This window comes from Struthio camelus, chromosome 21, assembly GCF_040807025.1.
Source record: "Struthio camelus isolate bStrCam1 chromosome 21, bStrCam1.hap1, whole genome shotgun sequence".
NCBI classification, from domain to species: Eukaryota; Metazoa; Chordata; class Aves; order Struthioniformes; family Struthionidae; genus Struthio; species Struthio camelus.
This window is the reverse complement of record NC_090962.1, coordinates 11409182-11433903: the sequence shown is the minus strand read 5'-3', so window position 1 is coordinate 11433903 and position 24722 is coordinate 11409182. Positions and strand designations below refer to the sequence as shown.

The window sequence follows — 24722 nt, the reverse complement described above, 5'->3', positions numbered from 1 at the left end:
CAGTTGGCCCTGGGCTGCCACCCCATGAAGGGGTGGAGCCGGGCCCTCAGGAGCCTCTGGGTGCAGGGCAGCCCCAGCACCAAGCCCCAGGAGTCCTCGTTCCATTTTGTCCCCCACAGTGGGCCACTGTCAAAGCTGCTTCTACCCACCCTGCACTGACAAGCCTTTGCACTGGGCAACCTTTTGCAGGAAGCTGGGGGTTGAGGGGGGAGGGTTCACTCTAGGCTTTGGCCTTTTTCAAAGATGGCATCAAAGTCACGTGGGACGCAACAGCCCAAAGTGCAGCCATGGGCTGAGATGCATAGCTGAGCCTCAACGCTGCATTTGAGTGTGGGTCACTCATTTTGTAGAAGTGGAATGTGCTCCCTGTAGGGAAATGTGGGGCAGGACAGCACAGGGCTGTCCTCCTGCAGGCATCAAACGAGGCTCTTTGTTTTTTCAGATTCTCTGCAAGGTTTCTCAGCCTGTGGTGCTTAAGATAGAGATGAAGAAGGGAGAGAAGAGTAAACACACCCTTCACATACATTGTCTTGAGGGCTTCTGGTCCCATCTGGATTATTAGGCCATGAGCTAGGCCAGGAGGGCAAATCTGGGGCAGTTTTCCCATTTCCTATAGCTTTTGAGCAGCTTTGCTACTGAGTGAATCTGGGGCAAGCCATTTCTCAGCTCTGGGTCTCGGGCTTTTCAGGGTCTCCCCAGGGCAATGCTTCTCCCCTGGCAGGTCTCTCCAGCCACCCACAATACCCACCCCCTACTTGGGACACAGGGCTTCTCCAGTCATACCTGGGAGTCCTGACAGCCAGATGGCAGGTCTTGGGTACCGCATGACACCACCTCACCCTCTCCGAGCCCTGCCTGCTCCCATGGACCCTCGGGGTTGGGGAGGGGGAGGCTGAACCCAAGGGCTGAGCTCTGCCTGAAGGGAAGGAGGAGGGCGTTGTGGCCGGCCAGCAGAACCGGGTGGGGGAAGCTGTGCTGCTGAGGACAGGCTGGGGAGGGGGATTTGTGAAGGACTGTGTGTGCCTCGGGCTGGTTGCGTGGCACAGGAAGGACCAGAGCCAGGACAACCTGCAGGATATCTGCAAAGGTGAGTGAGGGCAGCAAGGTGTCACCCAGGGCTGGTGGGGAAGAGGAAAGACCCAGCAGTGAGCAACAATTCCTGCCATGCCCCAGGCGAGGGGGCTGTGCTCCCCATGTGTCTGTGTGTGCATGCATGTGCATGAGCATGCATGCGTGTGCATGGGTGGAGGAGGGTATTCCAGGGACATTTGGGGCATTCCTGATGAGCAATATCCATCTGGTCCTGCTGCCCCCTCCTCCCCGCCAGCTCCCTCCTGGCCCTCGGTGAGCTGGACGAGCCTGGCCCTGTGCGGAGGGGAGGCTGGGGGCTCACAGGGTCAGGGGTTCATCTCTGCTCTCTCCCAGCCCTTGGAGGCTTGAAGAAGGACACCAGCCCCTCGGCCTCTTCCCTGGCTACCCAACCCGCCTCCATCCAGAGCGGTCAACGTGCACCTGCAGCCCACAAGCGCTGCGCTACCGGCTCTGCAGAGCGGGCAGGAGGTGGCACCCTTGGCTGCTGCCGCAGCCAGAGCCAGTCCTGCAGGCGGCCGCCAGGAGGCACCGCAGGGACGGACACGCGCACACACACGCACACACATGCATGCATGCACACACACACGCACAAACACATGCACGCACACTTGTAGGCATGGGTGTGTACGTGCATGCACATGTGTATGTACACTTGTGTGCATGTGTGTTTTGGCATGTATGTACGTGTGTTTGTGCCTGCAGGTGCATGCCTGTTTGCGCACATGACTGCACATATGTGTGTACATGTGTGAATTTGTGTGCATGTGTGCATTTGCTCCTGTGTGTTCCTGTGTGTGCGCATGTGTTTGCCCTTGGTTTGCATGTGCATGTGTGTGAGTGCGTATGTGTGGGCATGGGCATACATGTGCATATGTATCTCTGTGTACATGTGCATGTGAATTTGCATGTGTGTGTATGTCTGCATGTGCATGTGCATGCACCTCTGCTTCCAAGCATCTGTGCATGTGTTCACTCATGGGTGTGTGCACGTGGATGTGCATGTGAGTCTGCACACTACTGCATGTGTGTGCATTTTTGCATGTGTGTGCACAAGTGTATGTGTCAGGGCTGCATAAGGAAGAGCATTACCAGCAAGTCAAGGGAGGTGATCCTTCCTCTTGACCAGCCACGGGGAGGCCACCCCTGGAGTGCTGTGTCCACTGCTGGGCTCCTCAGTTAAAGAAAAAAAAAAAGTCTGTGTGAGTGCTTCTGTGTGTGTAGTATGTCTGTGTGCATGTGAGTGTCCATGAGTGTGTACATGTGTGTGCATGAATGTCCATGTGTGTGCATGTGTGCATGTGTAGGTGCTTGTGTGTGCACGTGTGCTTGATCCTTTGCATGCATGGCTGTGTGCATGCATGTTTGCGCGTGTGTGTGTATGTGTGTTTGCGTGCATGTGTGTGCATATGAGCATGTGAATGTGCATGTGTGTGCACACATGTGCATTTTTGCCTCTGTGTGTGCGCGCACATGCGTCTGTGCAGATGGGGTGGGGCATTGCCAGCCACTCGAGGGAGGTAACCCTTCCCCTGGACTCAGCCCTGGGGAGGCCACCCCTGGAGTGCTGTGTCCACTGCCGGGCTCCCCAGTGGGGAGAGGGGGGGAGGAAAAAAAGACATGGACCTGTTTGTCTTTCCAGCACAGCTGAAGCACTACCTGCTCTCAAAAATCCTTTTACAAATCTTCTCTTCAGCTGTCAGCTTTCTCTTGGGTAACCTCAGGAAGCTGACAGGTTTAGCACAAAAAGCATTTAGGGGCCTAGTTCAGGCTCTATGCTTGCTGTACGCCTTCTCATTCAAAGGCACCATGGAGAAAAAGTCATTCCTGGAGGTGACAGCACCCATGTGGTGCCTCCCTTTCTGTTTGTACAGACCCTTTGGGCTCCGGCATCACTCCTGCACGTGCCCCGAGCTGCCCAGGCCAAGCAGCTGGGAACAGAGCTCTCGCTTCAGCTCTGCCTTCAGCCTGGCACAGCTGTAGAGCAGGCCTGCAGCACGCCCACTGCGCTGAACTCAGAACCATCCCAACAAGCAGAGCCACTTTCCATTAGAAATGACTGCAGCAAAAGCGGTGGGAGGACAAAACCGCCTGCAGTCGGCTCCAGCAGGCACTGCCCTCTGGCGAGGAAATGGGAGCAGCCGGAAAAACCCCCAGGCTGCCTGCAGTGCTCCCTCGGTGCTAATCAGAGCTACCTGCAAGGCAGAGTAAAGCCCACTCCTCCCCTCCGCCCAGCAAAGGGTAGAGGGAAATCCACCTTGACTCACATCGCTGGCAGGTTAGGGAGGATAGCACAAGACTAGCGTAGACTAGCTGAGGTTGGAGGTACATCACCTGGTCCAACCCCCCCGGCTCAACTAGGGTCTCCTAGAGCAGGTTGCCCAGGACTGTGTCCAGACAGCAGGTCAGCCCCCTGCCTGTACTGCTCGAGGGGACTATTCCTGCCCAGCCGGAGCACTTTGCACTTCCCTTTGTTGAACGTCATGAGGTTCTTCTTGGTGCACTTCTCCAGTCTGCCAAGGGGCCTCCGAATGGCAGCCCAGCCTCCTGGTATATCAGCAACGCCTCTCAGTTTTGTGTCACCTGCAAACTTGCTGAGGATGCCTTCAAGCCCATCATCCAGGTCATTAGTGACAATATTAGAGGGGAAAGAGAAGGTGAAGGGCAACAAAATGCGTCCAGCACCATGGGGCAGGGGGAACTCCCGCATTGATACGCCTACTGACTGCTAGCGGGAATTCACTGGTGGTTTTAAGTGCTGATACCTAAGGCAGGAGCGCAGAGAGCTGCTCTGATGTCTCACACTCGACACGATTACTGTTGTCCCAAAGAAGGGTTCTTTCACCCGGTGTGCAATGAGCCGAAAACACACAGAGTCGAGATGTTTGTTTAATTCATTTCCGCGCAGAGGTGAGTGCTAGGTGGTAATTCCACAAAGCTAGCACACCTGATTGCTACACAGCTTACACTTTACAACAGTTTAAGCAACAGTTAGCAGCATAGTTTACAACTACATGAAGTCATCCTTACTCTTATTGCTTCTGTTAGGTCTCATCTTCATTTAAAGTCACAGCATCCTCTTTTTCTCCTGCGCATGCTCTATGGGGAAGGGGCTTTGATCAGCAGGGGGCTTCCCTGCTTGTGGGTGGGTTTTTTATTATGCCAATTAGGATAGTTCACCCGCAGTTCAAGTAGGTCTCTCCTGTTTTATCAACTGTTTTTGTTCTCTTCAGGTTTATTTGGGAGCTTCCTGATCTGCTTGCCTTATAGTGTTGTCTTGCTCCTTCCTTCAAGGCCTTGTTCATTGTTAACTGGACAGGTGAAAGACTGACTAATACCCTAGGCTCCTTTTTTCCCATACCTCCAACAGTTCCCCCCTTTGAGACTTAGAGTAATAATTCATTATTTCCAATCAGTCTCGTGTAGTGTCTTTTGGTTTTTTCCCCTTGGCGTATATCTTGTTGGAATTCTTCTCTATTTCTTATAGGAAGACTTTTAGGGTGGGTTGTGGTTATCCTTACAGGTGAGGATTGTGACGTTGCAGCTCGGATGATTATACCCTTGATACATCTAAAGATTACGCAAATTACTCTAATCAACATTACAAGTATAACCAGGGTTTGGAGCAAATTCTGCAGCCATCTTGTTAAAGGGATTCCCATCCCGTGAAGGATGCTATTTAACCACTCACTTTCCATACTGCTCCTCAGATCACAGCGAGTGTTTGCCACTCGTTCTACTTGATCCAATTGTTTACCTAGATTTTCAGTGATGTTAGGGATATGGACACAGCAACTGTCATTTCTTAAGTCGGAATAGCCGCATACTCCATGTTCATGTAATACAAGCAAATCTCGGACCAAATGACTTTGCAAAGTCATTTTGGAGGGGGCCTGCAAGCGAGAATTTAGGTCCCCCATCCCAATTCCTGTCCATTTTAAAATCGATGTCCCTTCTTTGTTACGCCAGGTTATGGTACTATTGGGTACATTCTTCCACATATGTTCCCACATTGATGTTAAGTTACTTGTGAGTGTTCCCCAAGGTATTGGTGACTCAGCAGACTTTGGAGTTGGCAAACAAATAGTGATCGGAGTTACATCATGGATTTTTCCAAAAGACTGTATAAATTGTAAGATCAGATTTGCATTACTAACAGGTAAACATAGTAAAATTAAGAGTGTTCTTCTCCATAGTCCTCTAGACATCGTAGCTTAGTTTGAAAAGATCTGTATTCTATAAGTAAATCTTATGACTACAGGCAGCAATATTGCCAACCTACAACTAGACAATAACCGCTCTCACGAGCACTTTAACTCAGTGTATGCACATTTTGGAGTTCTAAGTGCAATTCATTAACCAGTATAATTCTTAGAGAGCTTTAATTTTAGTGCTCCCGTCTGCGTAGATGTCCACTGCCCTTCTGGAGGAGCTTTTTTCACTCTCGTGTAGTGGATCCGGGAGCCTATCCCTTCCACCTTCACTGCAGTGTATGTAGTTAGGAGCACAAGATAAGGTCCTTTCCACTTTTCTTTTAACGGTTCATCCTTCCAGGTCCGGATATAAACCAGATCTCCAGGCTTGAAATTATGTACTGGAGAGTCTAAAGGAAGTGGAGCTCGCTGGTTGAGATACCTGTGTAAAGAGGATGATACCCGCGAAAAAGATAACAAATAATCTTTCAGGATTTTCTCACCCTTGATATGCATTTGATCGCTCCGATTTCCCATTTCATGAATAGGATATGGTTTTCCGTACAATATTTCAAATGGACTTACCCCTTCCCTTGCCCGTGGAGTAATTCTAATCCTCATTAAAGCAAGCGGTAGAATGTCTACCCATTTACGCTGAGTTTCTTGACACAATTTAGAAATTTCTCTTTTAAGGGTTTGATTCCTTCTTTCCACCTTTCCACTAGACTGTGGTCTCCAAGGGGTATGCAAGTCCCACTGTATTGGGAGGAACTTAGGCACTCCCTGAACTAGTTCTGAAACAAAGTGAGGCCCTTTGTCTGAGGAGATACCCTCAGGAACGCCAGATCTGAGGGTTATTTCCTTTAACAGGATCTTAATTACTTCCCTAGCCCTATTGTTGCGACAGGGGAAAGCCTCAGGCCATCCAGAAAGCCTATCTACTAACACAAGTAAATGTTTATGCTGTCCACATTTTGGCAATTCAGAGAAATCTATTTGCCAGTATTCGCCAGGGGTTAGCCCCTCTCTTACTTCACCCATCGGTGGTTTCTTCTGAACTTTAGGGTTGTTTGCACAGCAAGTTTGGCGTTTTGTTACCGTTATATCTGCACTTGTTTGCATTTTCGGCCCTATGGCGTATCTCTTGATACTGCTCCCCATAGCATCTGATCCCATATGTGTGTCCTCATGGAACCTTTTAAGAAGACCCTCCATCATCCTAGATGTGATTAACACTTGTTGGTTTGGAGTTACCCACCGTCCTTCTTCACTTTTGGTACACTTCAGTCTTTCTGAATACTGTGGAGGTTTTAAGTCCAGTGTCCTGCTAGGTATGAGGGCACCTATCACTGATTTACGCACAGCTGCTCTTTTGGCAGCTTGGTCAGCCAACCTGTTGCCTCAAATTATTTCTTCTTGTCCTTTTTGATGAGCTCTGCAGTGAATTATTGCCGCTTCCTTTGGTTCTAGTATGGTCTGTAGTCCTTTTACAATCTCTTGTCCATATTTTATACCGTTCCCCTGGGAGTTCAACAGCCCACGTTCCTTCCAGATAGCTCCGTGAGCATGTACGACTCCAAAGGCATATTTAGAGTCAGTATAAATAGGAACCCTTTGGCCCTTTCCAAGTTCAAGGGCTCGAGTAAGAGCAACGCTTTCTGCTTTTTGTGCCAATGTGTTTCGAGGCAAGGCTTTAGCTTCTATTTCTTCCCAGAGGGTCACCACTGCATATCCAGCTTTCCTTTCCCCATTTTGCCTAAAACTGCTACCATCTGTAAATAAAGTCCAAATCTGCATTTTTCAATGGCTCGTCTTTCAGATCCGGCCTGCTGGCGTATACCTGTTCAATAGTTACTAAACAATCATGCTGTAGAGGTTCTTGTTCTGCCATTGGTCACAAAGTGGCAGGGTTAAGAGTTGATACCACACTTAGGGTAACATCTTGATCTGTCAGTGAGGCTTGGTACCTGGCTAGTCGATTTGGAGAAATCCAGGGGTGTCCCTTTTGATTTCAAATAGCCACCACTGTGTGTGGGACTAATACTGCTATTGGTTGTCCCAAGGCGAGCTTCCGAGCCTCTTGAATTCATAGAGCAGTTGCAGCTACAGCTCAGAGACAGGCCGGCCATCCTTTGCTTACTTCATCCAATTGTTTTGAAAAATAAGCTACTGGCCTTTTCCAGCTTCCAAACAGCTGAGTCACTACCCCCGAAGCCACTTGTGGTTTCTCATGTACATACAGCTGGAAAGGTTTTGCTAAATCAGGGAGGCCTAAGGCTGCGGCCTCCATCAATTTTCTTTTAATTTCATCAAAGCTTTTTCGACATTCTGGAGTCCATTCCAGCAGCTCTCCCGGGCCCTTGGTGGCTGCATATACGGGTTTAGCTGTGAGCTCAAAATTGGGAATCCATATCCGGCAGAATCCAGCCATTCCCAGAATCCCTCTTAGCTGCTTTTTGTTTCTTGGTACTGCTATTCGGCATATAGCTTCCTTTCTTTCACCACCACCCTCCCCCCCCCAGTGCCCGTTGTCCTTTTGATATATCAAACCCAAGATACCGGACTTTCTCTCTTGCAATTTGGACCTTCCTTTTCGAGACCCGCTATCCAGCCAGTCCTGGAAAGTTTAACAGGCCTATTGTTGCTTCCATACAAGCTTGTTCAGTATCCGCTCCAATTAAGATGTCATCCACATACTGCAAAAGGCTAACACCATCTTTACCATTTTGCCACTGTTGTAATTCTTTGGCCAATGCCTCACCAAACAAAGGAGGACTGTTTTTAAATGCCTGAGGAAGAACAGTCCAGCACAACTGTCCTTTCCTTCCAGTGGCCGGATTCTCCCATTCCGAGGCAAAAAGAGTTTGACTTTGCTCATCTACTGGAATGCAGAAGGCGGCATCTTTTACGTCTAATACTGTGAAATAGGCATTACTCTCAGGTGCAGATGCTATTAGGGTGTAAGGGTTAGACGCCGTGGGATGTCTATCTTTAGTCATTTCATTGTTAGCCCTCAAATCTTGCACTAATCGGCATTCCTGGGAGTGGGGCTTTTCTACTGGCAAAACCGGTCTATTATTTTCAGATTGACATTCTCTAAGTAATCCACATTGTATGAAGATATTTATCAGGGGTTCAAGGCCTTTGCGAGCTTCCAGCCTAATGGGGTACTGAGGTACCCTTACCGGGTTTGCCCCATCTTTCAGTTCTATTTTAATCGGACTTAACGTTTTTTGCTCTTCCTGGTTTCTTAGAAGCGCACACCAGTGGAATTACCGCATCTAGTACGATGTTGGGGATATTTTCCTCAGGTTCTTCCTCAGTCCTGTCTGCCAGCAAGTAGATCTGGGCCTTCCAGGCAGCTTCAGGTGGGATGTGGAGAGCTGCACAGCATTCTCAGAGAAAGTTACCTGTGCATTTAATTTGCCTAGTCAGTCTCGTCCCAACAGAGGTAGGGGGCATTCTGGCACATATAGAAACTCATGAATTAATTTGGTGTCCCCAATTGTACATTCCATTGGCTGTAAGAATGGCCTTAATGTTCTTTTTCCAGTTGCCCCAACAAGAGGTATAGTTACTTTACTTAGGGCTCCTTTACAACTATTCACTACGGCATGAGTGGCCCCACTGTCAATTAGAAAATCTATAGTTTCATTCCCCAGCTTAGCTGCAACCAGGGGATCAGCTGGGGAAACGTCACTATTTTCCCCGGTCCCCTTCCGTCTGAATCTTCTAACATAATGAGGTTAGGCTCTCCCACCTGATCCTGCCTTCTTACCCTCCTTCGATTTGGGCGTTCATTCTTCCAGTGTCCTCCCTGTCTACAGATCGCACAGTGATTTGGCCCCAATGGGATTCGACTTGGTGAATCTCTTCCCCTTGTCGTTCCACCTCATCCCCCTCCACCTCTGCCTCTCCTGCTGGCTCTCCCTCTAATATTATTCCCACGTATTGCTGCTGCTAACAGAGATGCTTGCAACTTTATTCTATTCTGCTTCTCTTTTCTTTCACTCTCATCCCTATTGTTATACACTCTATATGCTATTTCTATCAGTTGAGAAACTGACATCCCTGCTGCTCCATCAACTTTTTGCTACTTTCTCCTTATAGCCTGGGCTGACTGTCCAATAAACAACATATTGAACATTCTCCGCTTTGCCTCATCATCTGCATTCAAACCAGTCCATTTTCTAGCTACTTCACATAACCTTCCATAAAAGGCTGATGGATTTTCCGCTGAGCCCTGCCTCACTTCACACAGTTTAGACCCATTCTTTGGCTTAGGCACTCCATATCGAACCCCATATAGTATCAATTGCTGATATTGCTTCCACTGAGCTCTTTCTCCCCCCACATTAGGATCCCACTCCGGGTCCCTTGTTGTAGGCAGAAAAGTCTCAGAGTCGCCCTGCCTACCGTTCCTTCTCTCCCCTTCTTCTCTGGCTTTTTCAGCAACCATTCTCTTTTCCTCTAGCGTGAAAAATGTATTTAACAAAGCTTGTACATCTCCCCAGTTGGGATTATGTGTTAGCATTACAGTTTCTAACGACTGGGGCATCTTGTCAGGGCTTTCTCTGTATGAGCCAACCGATTGCTTCCAATTCAACAGGTCAGAGGTAGTAAACGGAACATGCACAAAGACTGGCGGTCCCTCTGGTCCCGCTGCTTGTCTCAAGGGAGCTTGGAAAACTGGTTGGGCATGCCCTCTAGTCCGACTGGAAACAGGACTAAAATTTTCATTGCTCAATGGGGAGCTAGAATCACCTGGGCACTGCTCAATATCTCTGTATGGAGGCGGGGCTGTTGGGACCAGTAACTGTACATCCTCCTGTTCTTCTTCTCCCACAATTTTTCTATCACCCCCACATCGACCACTTTCCTTTTTCCCAGTAGCCGCATACATCACCGACTCAAGCTGTTAGCTCACATTCCTGACTAACATCAGCCTCTCTGTACAGAGTCATAAAAGCATCAGCAGAAGGCACTTCATCCCACTTTCCCGTCCGACGGCAAAATAGCATCAATTGTAATATAGTATTGTAGTTTACCGATCCATTCTCTGGCCAGACCTCACCATCACCCAATTTATAAGTTGGCCACCATTGATTACAGTATCTTTTCCTCCTTTCTTTTGTCATCGGGTCGCCTCCAAACTTTTCCCAGTTCTTCAGAATACACTCCAAAGGACTACAGGGAGGGGCACTCGTGGAGTGGTTTGATCCCATAATTTTACTTCTACCTGTACCTGTACCAATTTTTATACCTGGGTGCACCCCGTGTGAGCGCAGCTCCGACAGCCCCCTGCTGCCACGCGTCTATGCACACCCGCTTCGCGAGAATAAAGAACCAAAACCCACCTTGTGTCTGTGCTCGGCTCTGGCAGCCCTCTGCCGCCACGCGTCTGTGTGCGGACACACTTCTTATTCCGTGGAAAAACCAACCGTAAAAAGGTGACACTTACCAATCCAGGAGTTCACCCCCCTTTCGCCCTTGTACAAATATCTCTGTGAGCATTGCACCGTTGAGGCACTCACCGCCTCGATGCAGGAGGAGACCCGAAGGAGTCCCCGATCAACTAGTCGGCACGCGCTGGAGTCCTGTCTGATTTCTCTCCTCTGCCGGGGACGGCAAGACGATCCGGGCAAGGCTTTACGGCCGTCCCGTCTGGGGTGCCTAAAATGTTGTCCCAAAGAAGGGTTCTTTCACCCGGTGTGCAATGAGCCGAAAACACACAGAGTCGAGATGTTTGTTTAATTCATTTCCGCGCAGAGGTGGGTGCTAGGTGGTAATTCCACAAAGCTAGCACACCTGATTGCTACACAGCTTACACTTTACAACAGTTTAAGCAACAGTTAGCAGCATAGTTTACAACTACATGAAGTCATCCTTACTCTTATTGCTTCTGTTAGGTCTCATCTTCATTTAAAGTCACAGCATCCTCTTTTTCTCCTGCGCATGCTCTATGGGGAAGGGGCTTTGATCAGCAGGGGGCTTCCCTGCTTGTGGGTGGGTTTTTTATTATGCCAATTAGGATAGTTCACCCGCAGTTCAAGTAGGTCTCTCCTGTTTTATCAACTGTTTTTGTTCTCTTCAGGTTTATTTGGGAGCTTCCTGATCCGCTTGCCTTATAGTGTTGTCTTGCTCCTTCCTTCAAGGCCTTGTTCATTGTTAACTGGACATGTGAAAGACTGACTAATACCCTAGGCTCTTTTTTTCCCATACCTCCAACACTACCTCCGCCACAGCAGCACGGTCCCTGCCCTTGAAGCTCTCCGAGGGGACCACAGAAGCTGTAAGCAAGATGTTTTCTCTGAAGGCAACCTTGCTTTGAGGTGCCTTTCTCTTCTCGCCTTTGCTTCTCAGCACCTCTTTCTTGGCCTGCTGTGAAGCTGCAAAGCTCTCCTCCCCCTTTCCGAGAGGCCATGAGTTGAGCTGAGGTACAAGGAAAGTGCTAGAGAACACTTCTGGGTGGCTAATGAAGCTTGCCACAGGTGTCCTTCTGGACTATTACAGCCAGTAAGTCTTTTTCTCCAGTTCTGTGGTGCTATCCGCAGTCCCACTGAGCAGGCACAGGATCAGGGCAAGTCAGTCCACCCACAGAAAGAAACCCAGGGAGCTCTATGCAAAGTCTCTGCTGTCCTGCTTGTCTTGACTTGGCTGGCACCGGGACGTCCCCCTGAGCAGGAATGCGGTCTCCCAGCGAGGGCTTCTTGGCTTTTCTGCAGGGAAAAAGGGCATGCTGCGTGCCAGAGACACCTCGAGCGCCTTCTTCTATGGCTGACTACCTGGAGGCTCTCAGTGTCACCCCACGCTTGGAAAAAAAAGAGGAACTCAGGTTCGAGCTCTCATCTTCGGACATGTCTTTTCTGAGACCTCCTGCAGGAAGAGGCTCCCCCCCACCCATTCCCACCTCTGGAGTGACTTTGCTGATGGACGAGGCCCTGAGTTACACTCGCCTCCTGCACTCAGAGCCAGCAAGGGCAGCTTGGCCACACAGGAGTTTCTCAGGCCACTAGGGAGCAGCTTACTACTTTGAGAAAGGTCCCAGATGTCTGTCTACAGAAAGCTGTGAAAAGGAGGCATTTTTATAGAAATACCTATTGAGCCCAGCTGTCACGGCGGGCTCCTCCCCCTCCTTCATGCACTCTTCCTCCCACCCCCCAGCCTGACCTCTCCATACACAGCACATGGGCAGCGGCTGCGCATGCACCAACTAAAATCCACCTAGTATGCAAATATGCAACAGATCCTCGGTCAGTGACTAATAGCGGGCTGAAACTTTGCCAGCTTTGCTAAGTTGCCTCTCTGATTGACTGTGCACATAATCCTTAGGCACAAACCGTTGACCAAGTCGGGGACTAAGGCTGGATCCAGCCACACCTAGACTCCTCTGAGAAGCAGTCTGGACAGCCAGGGGCTTCATTCTGAACCTCGTGACTCAACGGGAGGGTCTCCTTGACACTTTTATCTGAGCCAGTCCTCCACGCAGTAAATAACCGAGGGAACCTTGCCATCGACCCTTGTTAAATCACTGTCTTGCTGATGACTGAACTTTGTTAAATCACTGCCTTACCTCTTTAAAGCATGTTGCTGCTTCTCTCTTAGGAGTGAAGTGCCTCACTCCTCACTCATCTCTTTGGAAGCATGCCAGCCAGAGGAGAAGCACTTACACGTGGGAATTCAATGTGAGCAGGCTCAAGGGAGAGGGAAAGACTAAACTTCACCACGCCTCAGCCAAGCAGAGATGCTGGGAAGGAAAGGCTGCAGGGCCTACTGCTTCCACAGGGGTCAGTCCCGCCCTGCCTCAGAGAGATATAGCGCAGCTGCCACTGCCCTCCTGTTCAGCAGAGCTAAGAGCACCTGCCAGCTCACGCAGGGCTCATGCCTTTGAAGCTCTCTGGGGCCTTTCCCCACATGTACCCACTGCAGTACGTCCCATCTGGCCCACCTTCTGCTACGGCATGCTGAACCTTGGCCCAGGAAGCAACTCCAAGGCACACACGACCCACTTTCACTGCTCATCTCCAGCCAAGTCTTCTCCAGGAGGTTGCCAGAGTCTTCACAGACTTGGAGGCCCTGCTTGAGGCACAGCAGGCTCTCCTCTTCATTACCCAGCGCTGGGAGAACGTAGGCTTTCAGGTGGTAGACTCTGGGGTAGAAGACGGGGCTTCTAGAGCACCGAGAGAAAACTTCTTCTGCAAGCTGCCGAGAAAACAAGGGAGATGCGCGTCAGGAGAAGTCATGGAGCCTGGCGATGGCTTGGCCCTCAGAAGGGCACCAATTCCCCCCCCCCGCCGCCAAGAGAAAAACCAGCCACAAAGAGACAAGGAGTGCACAGCTAGCAAGGCTGAGATACCACACAATTCTCTCCTGAGCCCTGAGACCTCATATGGAGCAGGCATTTCAGCAAGGCTCCCTAGGCATGGCTGTGCTAGTCTCTTCTCCTCTCTTGCAGATCACTCCAATGAGTGGGCAATTTTCACATGCCCACAAAGACCGCCTTCCCCGACTGCCTTCTCTTCCACCTCTTGCTGACACCCCCTGGGACAGCACTCTTTTGCCACGTTCCCCTCTAACCCACTACACTCTGGCGCCACCCTGACTCCATCCCGTCGGGCCTCCTTCTGCCTCCACAGGTCAACCCACTGCTGTTTGTTAGCAACACAGCTTTCTCTAGAGTGCCCTCGCAGCATGCGCCTCCCCTTCCTCCTCCTCCCTCACCCTGAGAGCCCTGGCGCAGCTCTCACGGGCCCTCGCTGATGCGTGCTCAATCTCCTTTTTCAGCACCAGGCTATGGCACTCCAGGAGCCGGCTGCATGCTTGGGGGGCCAAAAGGGAGGCAGCAGTTCCCTTCAGCAGACCCTTGGCCTTTCCAAAGGGCTTCTGGAAGTTGTCCCACTGCCCAGGCCTTGCAGACCTTCATCGTCCACGGGGAAAAAAAAAAAAAGCCACACACACGCACACATATTTTGTAGAGAGGAGGAAGTAATCAAAAGGTCTCCGAGGCTATAGCCTCCAGCCCCAACCTGGCTTTCAGAGGAAATGTATCCTCCAGGAAAAGGAAGTTATCAGGGACGTGTTGCGGCGGGTGGGGTGTCAATTGCAGTGGGTCATAGCTCCTCTTGCTTAGCCTCACTCAGAGCATCGCCCTCATGCTGTCGTTCCCTCCCCGAGCCCTTGCACTTACTCAGCATTCGGCCTGCATCGAGACAGACCCTCGCCACTCCTCGCCTAAAGTTCAAGGGGAAAAGGAAACCTGTGGCCAAGGGCCACCAGAGTCATCCTTCCCTGGCCGGGCTCCACCACAGCACATCCAGGAGCTCCTTGCCACCTTGCTCACAGTGCGCACCCTCCCGCCTCCCCTGCCCCTTTCACCACAGCGCCCCACAGGCGGCTGCCTTGGTGGACATGGGACAGGAGCATGTGACAAGCCCACAGCTCACAACTTCCCTGCCACAGTCACGGCCTCGGCTCCTCCCCACTCACAGCAAGGCTCTAACTTACCAAAGAGCCAAGGACAAATACAGTCCAAGCAGCATGCTGCTCTGCGACTTGACAACGCAATTGGCTTCCTTCCGCTCAGCAAAGCTCCGGCACTCTTCAAAGGACTTATACTGCCACCCTGGAATACAAACGTCTCTCAGAGGAGCACTGCCTCCCTCCCCGGCCTTGACTTGCCTCAAGCGTTCGTAGCAGCAGAAAGCTCAAGCACAGCTGGGGAAGGTCTTGGCAGATAAACCACTCAGAGAGCCAGCAAACCTCACAGCAAGGAGGCAAGGGCTGGCCTTCTACCCTAGCTCCTCAGGGCTACTCAGGCTCCACAGAAATGCCCTTGAAGGCAAGGGCAGACTACATCAGGAAGGGAAAAAAGAGGACTCAACTCCCCAGACAGCATTTTCCATTGCAAAACCAGCAGCTTTCTAGCCCTGGACAGAGCCACGCTGCCAGTGATCAGCAACAGCAGTGACTCCGTAGCACAGGCTCTCAGGTGCCTCCTGCATCTCCTGCACATCCCAGCACTGCTAGACCTGCTTCTGCGGGAGCCAGAGCAGAGTGACTCTGAGAAGAGCTTTCAGAACGGGCCGTCTCCAAACACACAATTGTTGCCCTGTTTCCAAAGGGTAGAAGACGCTCTAGGAGTCTGCTATTGCTGGCTTGCTTCTGCCTGCACTGGGGAGGCTCTGCCTGCTTCAAACACAGACAAAGCCTCCACTTCTGGTCGACAAGTGGCTGTCTTGCCTGACCAGGAAACAGGCGGGAATCTTTGCAAGCCTCCTGGCTCTCTGGGACTCCCAGTCACTGAGGACTTCCCAGCGGTAAGCAAGAGGAGAAGAAGCATGCCTGCCCAACGATCCCGTGCTCTCCAGCCACCTGCTTCTCTAGCCTGCACAGCACTGCCTCACATTCAAGGTACCTACGGAGGAACACAGTGAGCCTCCCCGGAGCATCTCCACGGGGAGGGAGCCCAGCCAGCACCAGGACAGGCGGGAGAACCAAGAAGTACCACCCAGGAAACAGGAGTACTAAAGAGGCTCTCCTGGCACTATGGCCCACGGAGGTCAAGCAAAACTGGGCACTGCCAGCAACCCAGCTTGCACTTGCTTATGACCTCTGAGCTTCCTCTTCCTCACATCTCTCCTCCACCTACTCCTCCAGGCCCACCTCCTGCTGCTCTTGCCCACACTCTCCCTTCCCCTCTCCAGCCTCTCCTCCCTGCTAACCTCTCTCTGCTCGCCTAGCCTTCTTGCCGGCATCTCATCACAAACGGGTCACTCAAAGCACTGCTCCCAAGCTCAAGCACCTGCACTGCCCTCCAGCAAAACAAAGGCTCTCAGCAGCACCACCAAGAGCAGCTGCAGCCCTCACGATACAAGCCTGCTTTTTTACCCACAGGCATGCTTCCCTCGAAAAATTGTGCACGTGCCACTCTCAGGCTCTGTCGTTCCCGTTCTACCCAAACCTCGCTGCTTCGTGCCTCGGTCTTGCTAAGACCTATGCATCAGCTGAAGGCTGGGCTTAAGTCTCAGCAGGCTGGGGCCTAGATGCCCACGACCAGGTATGAATTGCCTCTTCCTTCCCTCCGCATCCCGTTCTGCTTCTTACCCTGCCTCCTGAGGAAGGGAGGAGTCTTTGTTCTTCTCGCAACCCCCCCGGAAGGCATCCAATCCCACCCACCAGGACAGCCCGCAAAGCCCCCCGCTCACCTTACCTCCCCTTTGAGGCTCAGGAAGGTGGCTTCTTCAAAGTACCCAAGCACATTGCCTTTCTTAGCCCCTGAGTTCCTCAGCACCTCTGCTTTGTTCAGGTTCAGGAAGGCCTTTGAACAAGCACACAAAGAGCAGCTGAGTGTCGCTGCCAAGCCTGCCCCCAGCCCCATCGTTCCCTGTTGCCTCCTGCATCTCTCTGAGGAGGCCCTGCACCTGCCCCGGCGATCTCCAGCCTAACACAGTCACGCTGCCTCTCCCACCACGGGCACAAGGGCTCCTTCGCACCACCTCCCTGCAGGTGCGCCTGGTGCAAAGGGCCTGCTTCACTGCCCTGTGTCTCTTGCCACAGGAGAGGCAAACAGGAGGCAAACTCTGCTTCTCACCCCAGACATTCATCCCCGAGTCCCCACAAAGGCACACCCCCAGGCATGCCCTATTGCAGTGGGCCAATGGGCCTGCCCAGGCCAAGGCAATTCAGAGGACTCCACGGGCAGGGGCCTCCGGTCAGCAGAGCAACTCACCAGGTACTTGCTGGAGACGTGCAAGTAGGCAGCCGCATGCTCCAGCAGATAGGAAAAGGCAATTCAGAGGACTCCACGGGCAGGGGCCTCCGGTCAGCAGGGCAACTCACCAGGTACTTGCTGGAGACGTGCAAGTAGGCAGCCGCACGCTCCAGCAGATGGGAAAAGGCTCTGGCATCATTGCCCGTTGCCAGGTGGTGGTGAGCCAGGGCCACAAGCACCAGTTCCACAGCGGCCTTGCAGCTGCACAAACACACACTGTGCATCCCTTCGGTCTTGCTGGGCACCTTACGCATCCATTCGCTCTTAGCCAGAAAACACTCTGCCGCTCTAGTCACAGACAAGATCCTGGAGAAAAAGGACATCAAAGAACGCACCAGCATCACCAGCACTGGTCATTCAGACAACACTAGTGGCACGTCCTAGCACAGCACGAGGCCACATGCACGCAGGCATCACGCGGGGGCACTGTCTTTCACTGCCTTCCCAGGCATTGTGAGCGAGCTCGGCCAGTTATTCCTTCTGCCCCACACAACAGTGACCTGCACCCCGTATTTCCCCGTGGTGTTCCAAGCTACAATTGACACCATCACCATCGACTCCTGAGTGGGCTGGGGCCACCCATCCGCACGCTCTCTTCTCCCTGGGCTCCTTCCTCCCTTCTGCTCTTGCCTTCTCTCCTCGCTCCAGACCTTTGGCTCTCCCCTAACAGCAAGCAAAGCCAGGACAGCTCACTCACACCGTGCTTTTTGACAAGCTTTGTTTCCTGCCATTGCAGTGATGTCGCCCAGTAGACTGGGCAGCGTGACGAGCCCCGGGGCCCCAGAGCACAGGGACAGCACGCTCAGGCACGGCACAACTGGGACGAGGAGCAACAGCTCCCCTTTCCAGCACCGGCAAGCTATTTGCTGGGCTACACCTGTAAGAAGGAAGCATGAGCACAGAGCCTGTTGGGGCCTTTGCTCACCCTGCTCGCGAGCAACACTGCTCTTTTAGGCAGGCAGAGACACAAGCTGGCATTGCTGCCACCTTCCACAAGGCCACCCTCCTCCCAGGGGCTGCTTTGCCCCTGCACACCTCACACCACTGCTCTCTAACAGATAGCAAGCCGGGCCTGCTCCACCCTAAAGTGACCATCATCACTGTGAGCCCGCTGGCTTCCTCAGCCATGCTCATCTCCACAGACATCTCAACCCAGCTCCCACCCAACACGCCCGCTCTTTCCTAAGCTGCAGCCCACAGGTGCAAACTCCACTTCTCTCCTCTGCACACCCTCAGCCCACTGCCTTCACAATTCATCATCAATACCTTCTCTCCTCACTCCAAACTCTCCTCCAAGAAGCTCTTCTCTTTCCTGCAACTCTTTCTCTTTCTCTTTCCTTCTCCTCTGAACAGAAAGCATTCGGTTAAACACCTCCTTGCCGCACACCAGGGCAGAGCTGCTTCCTGCCATTCTGCAGCAGGAAGAGGACACGAGAGCCACAGGGGCTGACGGCAGCTCCCTTCCCGGCCCCTTCCCCTGAGATCTGCTTTCCCTGTACGGCTGCTGTCATGTCCAATCCCCTTCCAGACAGTAACACAGGTCTCCTCCCTCTGGCTGCACCAGATGGCTACAAACTCAGCAGCAAAGACAGCCAGGGAGGGCCTGCTTTTCCTCCTCCAGAAAACTCCTGCTGCTCCTGAAAAGCTGCTCCTGACAACAACTGGTGTTTTAACAGCTCCAAGGGTTTCCTGCAGAACAGGCAGCATCCGACAGGGGAGGTTCCTGAAGAGGCTGAGCAGTCATGAAGGGAAGGAAAGTCTTGTGCTGCCCGGAACCATTCCCAAGAAGCTGGTGGGAAGGGGAAGTCAGAAGAAAGAGTGGTGGGAAAACGCCCTGCAGGAAGGAGAGCCACCTCCCGGCTGGCCTGGGCGTGCAGCCAGCAGGTCGAGGGCAGTGGGGCTGCCCCTCTGCTGGGCACTGAGGAGACCGTGCCAGCAGGGCTTGGTCCCAGCAGGGGCTCCCCAGCGCTCCAGCACACGCAGGGACACCTGGGAGCGACTCTGGCAGAGGGGGCCCAGGCCGCAAAGGGGCTGGAGCACACAGTCCCCGCGGGGAGGCCAAGACCACCTCCCTGGCGCAAGAGCAGCTCTTCCCACAAGTAAGCTCGAGGGCCCACGCAAAGGAGGCCAAGGAGAGCAGCCTGCAGCCCCATGGTCCCCTGCCCACGGGGGCACCCTCCAACCCCCACCATCCCCCTGCGGGGCACAGCCAGGTAGGGCCCCCGCAACTGGGGAGCGGGTCAGGTGTGCCGTCACCACGGCCTCCCCGTGTCAACAGTGACCTCAGTGCCACTGTTCCAGAGCTGTTAAGAGGCCGGTGGTGGGACACGACCCGGGATCGCGCTCTCCACTCCTGCCTGCCATGAGCCAGCCGGAGCGACTGTGGGCCAGGAGGAAGGCGGCGCTGCGCATCAAGAGGAAGGTGGGTGCCACCGTCTGGGACCGCTGCGCCGCCCTCCTCCAGAGTGCCCCAGCTGCCTCGGAGCCCGTGGAGGAGGAGGAGGAGCCCATGGAGGTGGACCCCGCAGAGGGGCAGCTCGCCCTGTGCCTCGTGGACCTGCCGCAGGGACCAAAGAGGAGGAGGAGGTGCTAGCCCGGCAGGAGGCCCCCCGCTGACCACCAGCTGGGGCACGCCGAGGATCACCAGGCCGCCCGTCGCCTCCTGGACCGCCCTGGACTGCCGGGCATCAACATCTGCCCGGCAGAGACAGGGCCCACCGCGGGGACATATCCCTCCCACGACTCCCCTCCACCTCCACTGCGGGACGGAGACAGCGCCCGGGAACAGCTCCCACCACCCTGCCACAGCTCTGTTTAGGCTACAGGTTAGGTTATAGGATAGATTTTTTAGGAGTAGGATTATTATAGCATTTAGCATTAGGGTTACTCTAGGAGCATTAAGGTTCTTAGCAGTAAGATTTCTTAGTGTAGGGTTGGTTAGTCTATTTTTAGTGTGTAGTTGTTGACAGTTAGTTACAGTTAGGTAGAGGATTCTTAGTTCACAGAGAATATTCTATGTGTAGGGCACAGTTCTTCTCATTATTATCATTAGGTAGAGTTATTACTTCTGTTCCTAGTAGCATTACAGTTATTAGTTATAGGTATTATTGTTAATTTTTCTTCTGAGTTCTTCCTTCTTGTTGTTATTCTTAGTTCTTCTTCCTTCTTGTAGGGTAGTTCACGGTATAGGGTAGCATTAGGCTAGGTAGCTTCGCGTTGGTTACAGTAGTCTTAGTGTGTAGTTAGTCACAGTTCCAGTAGTCTTAGGGCAGTTACAGGAGCCTTAGTTCACAGTTAGTTCGGTCCTCCTCAGTGGAGAGGTAGTGTCTTTGGAGCCACAGCGAGAGAGGAACGCACAAGAAGGGAGGGACTAACCTGGGCCAGACCTTCACAAAGGCCCTGCTCCCAAAAGGTCCTGCACCACCGAGGCGGCAGCACTGCCACCAAGCACCATCATGCGCACACATGCACGGGGTCCCAGGGCAACTGGGCTCAGTCAGCTGGGCTACGAGGCAAGGCAAGAGTGTGTCTGTGCACAGCTGCTTGTCGGACTGGGCCCCCACAATCAGACTCTTTCCCACTACGGAAAAGCGGCAGGACTCTGGCATCTCTTGCACGACAGGACATGACATGAGGGACTTTCACCAAACACGTGTCTTAATGCCAGTGTCTCCAGGTGCAGGAGAACGCCCCATGCAAAGTGACTGCGGCCACGAGCGTGTGGGGCATCTCTGCCTTCCTAAGAAACCTTAGCAGGAGCCTGGACAAAGCACTAACAACAGCAACTTGACTTCGTGTCTCTCCTCAACGCTTGCATCTCCTGAACCGCTCGCAGTGTCCCCTCACCGGTGGTTGATTTTGCATTTCCTGCATCTCTACAGCAATCCTGGAATCTTTCTGCAGTGCACACTCAGAGGGGTGCACCTGAGAACCTGTAAAGTGGACACCACAGAGAGATTTGGCATTGAAAAAAATTAAGGAGGCATTAAGGAAAGCGCTGGCTCTAGGGCTCCCTGATTATAAAAAACCTTCCCAGCTGTACATTCAGGAACAAGGGGTTGCCAGGGGAGTGCTGACTCCAATGCTACGTCCCCAACCCAAACCAGCCACATATTAGTTAGTACAAGTGGATGCCATCCTTTTGGGGACTCCTGGACGTATCCGTGTGGTGGCTGCTGCAGCAATCATTGTTGAGACATGTCCAACCATGCTTCTGGGACACCCTCTGACAGCACACGTCCCACACAAAGTGGAAATGTTATTGAAGAATTTTGTGTCTCATGTTCCAGCTCCACAGCGAGCACATAAATATGAACTACTTCTCTTAATAATGGACAATGTGACTATACAACATTGTAATACATTGAGTCCAGCTACCCTGCTTCCCTTGCCCAGCAACGGAGAAAAACATTACCGTGAGTGCACTAGGGTAATGCAACTTGTGGAAAAACCTCGCCAAGACTTACAACAGACTCCCTTCCCAAACCCAGATTTAGTTTTGTACGTAGATGGATCTTCCTCTTATCATGAGGGCAAGCGGCAAAGTGGCTACGCAGTAGGATCTGATTTCGACATACTGGCAGCTCGGCCCCTAAAACCTACTACGAGCGCGCAAGGGGCCGAACTGGTTGCTTTGGCAAGAGCAGCAAGGCTTTCTACAGGTAAAACTGTTAATATTTATACTGATTCAAAGTATGCTTTTGGAGTTTGTCATGCAGTAGGGGCACTATGGAAAGAGCGAGGGTTCTTAACCTCCGGCGGAAAGAACATCGCAAATGGCCCACAAGTCCGCAAACTGCTGGATGCTATTCAAGATCCTAAACACAGTGCTATTCCTCATTGCCCTGCACATCGCCAAGGTAGGCCCACCGTAGAAAAAGGGAAGAATTCTGCTGATTCAGCTGCCCGAGCAGCTGCCTTGCAATGGGGTGTTTTGTTATGCCCCACTGTGATGGATGGACCAGATGTGTCCCAGCTATCCCACATACATGACAAAGAATGTACCAAGGAAGAAAAGGAGAGGTGGGAACAGCTTGGAGGGGGACGAGGCAAAACTGGAATTTGGACAATCGGAGGTAAGCCTCTATTGCCTAGGAAAGATCTGCTACCTGTGGCACCATGGCTCCATGAAAAAGGACAAGGCGGAATTGAAGGTGTTGCGGCACAAATAAAAAGACTCCTGGGCAGCTCCAGAGAGATATGCAGCTTCAAAGTAAATAGTATCCAGCTGTGATCAATGTCACAATGAATAGGACAGCAAAAACAAAATGAGCAAAGGTGTGTGCAGAAACTAACCTAACCTAACCTCAAAATGGACAGAGGTTTTAAGTTAAAGGTACATCCGAAAGCATACATGGGAACCAAAGTGGGAAGGAGCGTACACTGTACTTGTGTCTTCCTATTCTGCAGTTAAAATTGCTGAGCGGCAATCCTGGGCTCCTCATTCGCATGCTAAAACACACAATCCACCAGAATGCTTATCGGAAGAGTCTTCTTCATTAGAGGATGTTGTTTGGAAGCGATGGAAGGATGGAGAGCAATTCGCTGGGAGGCTCTCACCACAGATCCTTAGGTACGGCAACAGGCTGCTACCAAGAATGCCACACGTACTGCATGGGTAACTATGGTAGCCTCGACAAGGGGTTGCAGAGAAGCACATCTTTTGCTGTTTTGCTGATAAAACGGTTACTTTGGAAAGAGAAGAAGAAATGGGCCGTTGTTGTAGTAAGACCTGTCATGCTGAACAATGTTGTATAGAGGTATAGAGGTTCCTGTGAATGCTCGTGCGAGTCTCGAGGACATTTCTATGGACGGTCGCATTGTGTGTCAGGTAAAACATGACTTAACTACTCCTACGATCACTAGTAGCATTACTCCCACTACTCAACCTCCCACCCCTAAACTAAAACTTTGGACATATCTAATAGGACCGTACGTGATGAAGAAAGGAGGTCAACAAACCGTGCTGCTTAATCCAACTTGGTCCTTCAAACAAGTAGAACTCAGCTTGCAAGTAAACATCACAGGGCTCAAGCCCCAACGCGCGCCTTTCTTGCAAAACGTATACGTTGCATGGGAGACATGGTTAAACAGCAGGGAACAAAACCTAAGAAAACGACACATCACGGGCCTGATGGGGACTGGCCTAGGTGTATTAAATGGTATCGATGCAGAAGTGCTGATGAATAAATTGGGCGCACCCACAACAGATTTGTTTAAGCTGCAACAGCCGTTGCCATCATCGTTGACCGCAGCAGGGAAAGTACAATGGCTGATACCAGACCTGTTACCTCGGAGGGAGGAGATTAATGAGCAAGACCACCGATTAACAATAGACACGTTAGGGGTACTTCAAGGAAACACCTCACTTGCCCTTAGCTGCATTCAAGCCCAACTTTGGCTACAAACAATAGCTGCCTCAGGAATAAGGGAAGGGGAGAATGGTATGCTTCCAGCAGAAATCCAAACATTAATATGGGAAAAGAGTGCCTTATCGGAACGGAAATATCAAGCTTGGGGGCAAATGCCTAAGTTTACATTCAGTAAGGAGCAAAAAGTGGTAACTGCTTTTGTCCTCACTATTCAACAAGCATGGGGTAATGTTAGATCACAGTAAGAGTTTAAATTTGCGCGTGTGTAACTTCACAATGCTAAAGGCACGTGGCTGCAATTATACAAGCCCAGTAACAACTCCTCAGTTACTCCAGGAAAATTATTCATTGGGTCATGAATCGTGAGATCACCAGTACCTACTGGAACGAATCTCCATCTAGTGAAGGAAGTACTACACCATGACCAACTGCGGACATTGCTCCACAAGGTCAAAGAAACAGGGAAAAGCACACTGATGACCGTAGAGCATGACACACAACAAATTCAAATGAGACTTGAAAGAGTCAAAAAGGACGCGGCACGTCAATGGTGGGAAACTTTGTTTGGGTGGTCTCCCACCGCTTCTGCCTTCCATAATCGTTTGCTGCATCCTGTAGTGATTCTGCTCTGTCTAGGCATCGTGTGCTTTGCACTCACCTTGGCATTGTATATCAAATTTCAGAGGCGGGCTGCTCGCCTTGGAAAATGGATAGATTACGAAGACGAACAGCCAGAAAAACAAATGGGGGGTTTGTAAGAAAACCACTGTCATTTCCATTGGCATAACCTTGATTCAACTTAGCATCAGTGCTTGGAGCAGTGAAGCCTGCAGGCCTAAGCTTGAACTTGAACCAAACCTGTGGCATACTGCTGACAGAACAACTGCAGAACCAGCTCAAATCAGCCCTCAAAGACACAGCACACAATGGACAGAGGTCTCGGTTAACCTCCGGATAAGATAAGGCGCTGTGAAGCAGGAACAGCAGCAACTGTCCTGGGATGTAGACACGAACCAATCAAAAGGATAGAGACCACCCACTCAGGAAAGAAGCCTGGAAGAGACTGTCACTGGCAGGCGGGGAAATAAGACTGTAAGGAGTATAATCACCCCCACATTTCTTTGTTCTCGGTCCTCTTTGGAGGCACCCAGCTCGAGCTGAAATAAACCATCGTATAAGAGTCTGATTCAGACTTAGCGGTGAATGCCTGGGGACCTTTGTAACAATATAAAGCACATTAATCCCTGTGGACATGGTTTTCTGGAAAGCTTGGGACATGCAGCTTACTTCACAACATAT

General features: G+C 51.6%; 1 protein-coding gene across 1 annotated transcript; it reads right to left on the bottom strand.

Annotated features, from left to right (window-relative positions):
* Positions 1-3969: 3969 nt before the first annotated feature.
* LOC138061817 (adenylate cyclase type 10-like) lies at positions 3970-17477 on the bottom strand. The gene is made up of 5 exons (XM_068915841.1): positions 17121-17477; positions 16492-16599; positions 14787-14904; positions 11505-13484; positions 3970-4450 (listed from the first exon to the last, which is right to left on the bottom strand). Exons 1-4 carry the CDS (start codon positions 17391-17393, stop codon positions 13453-13455), a joined length of 531 nt encoding a protein of 176 aa, XP_068771942.1. The 5' UTR covers positions 17394-17477; the 3' UTR covers positions 3970-4450; positions 11505-13452.
* Positions 17478-24722: the final 7245 nt, after the last annotated feature.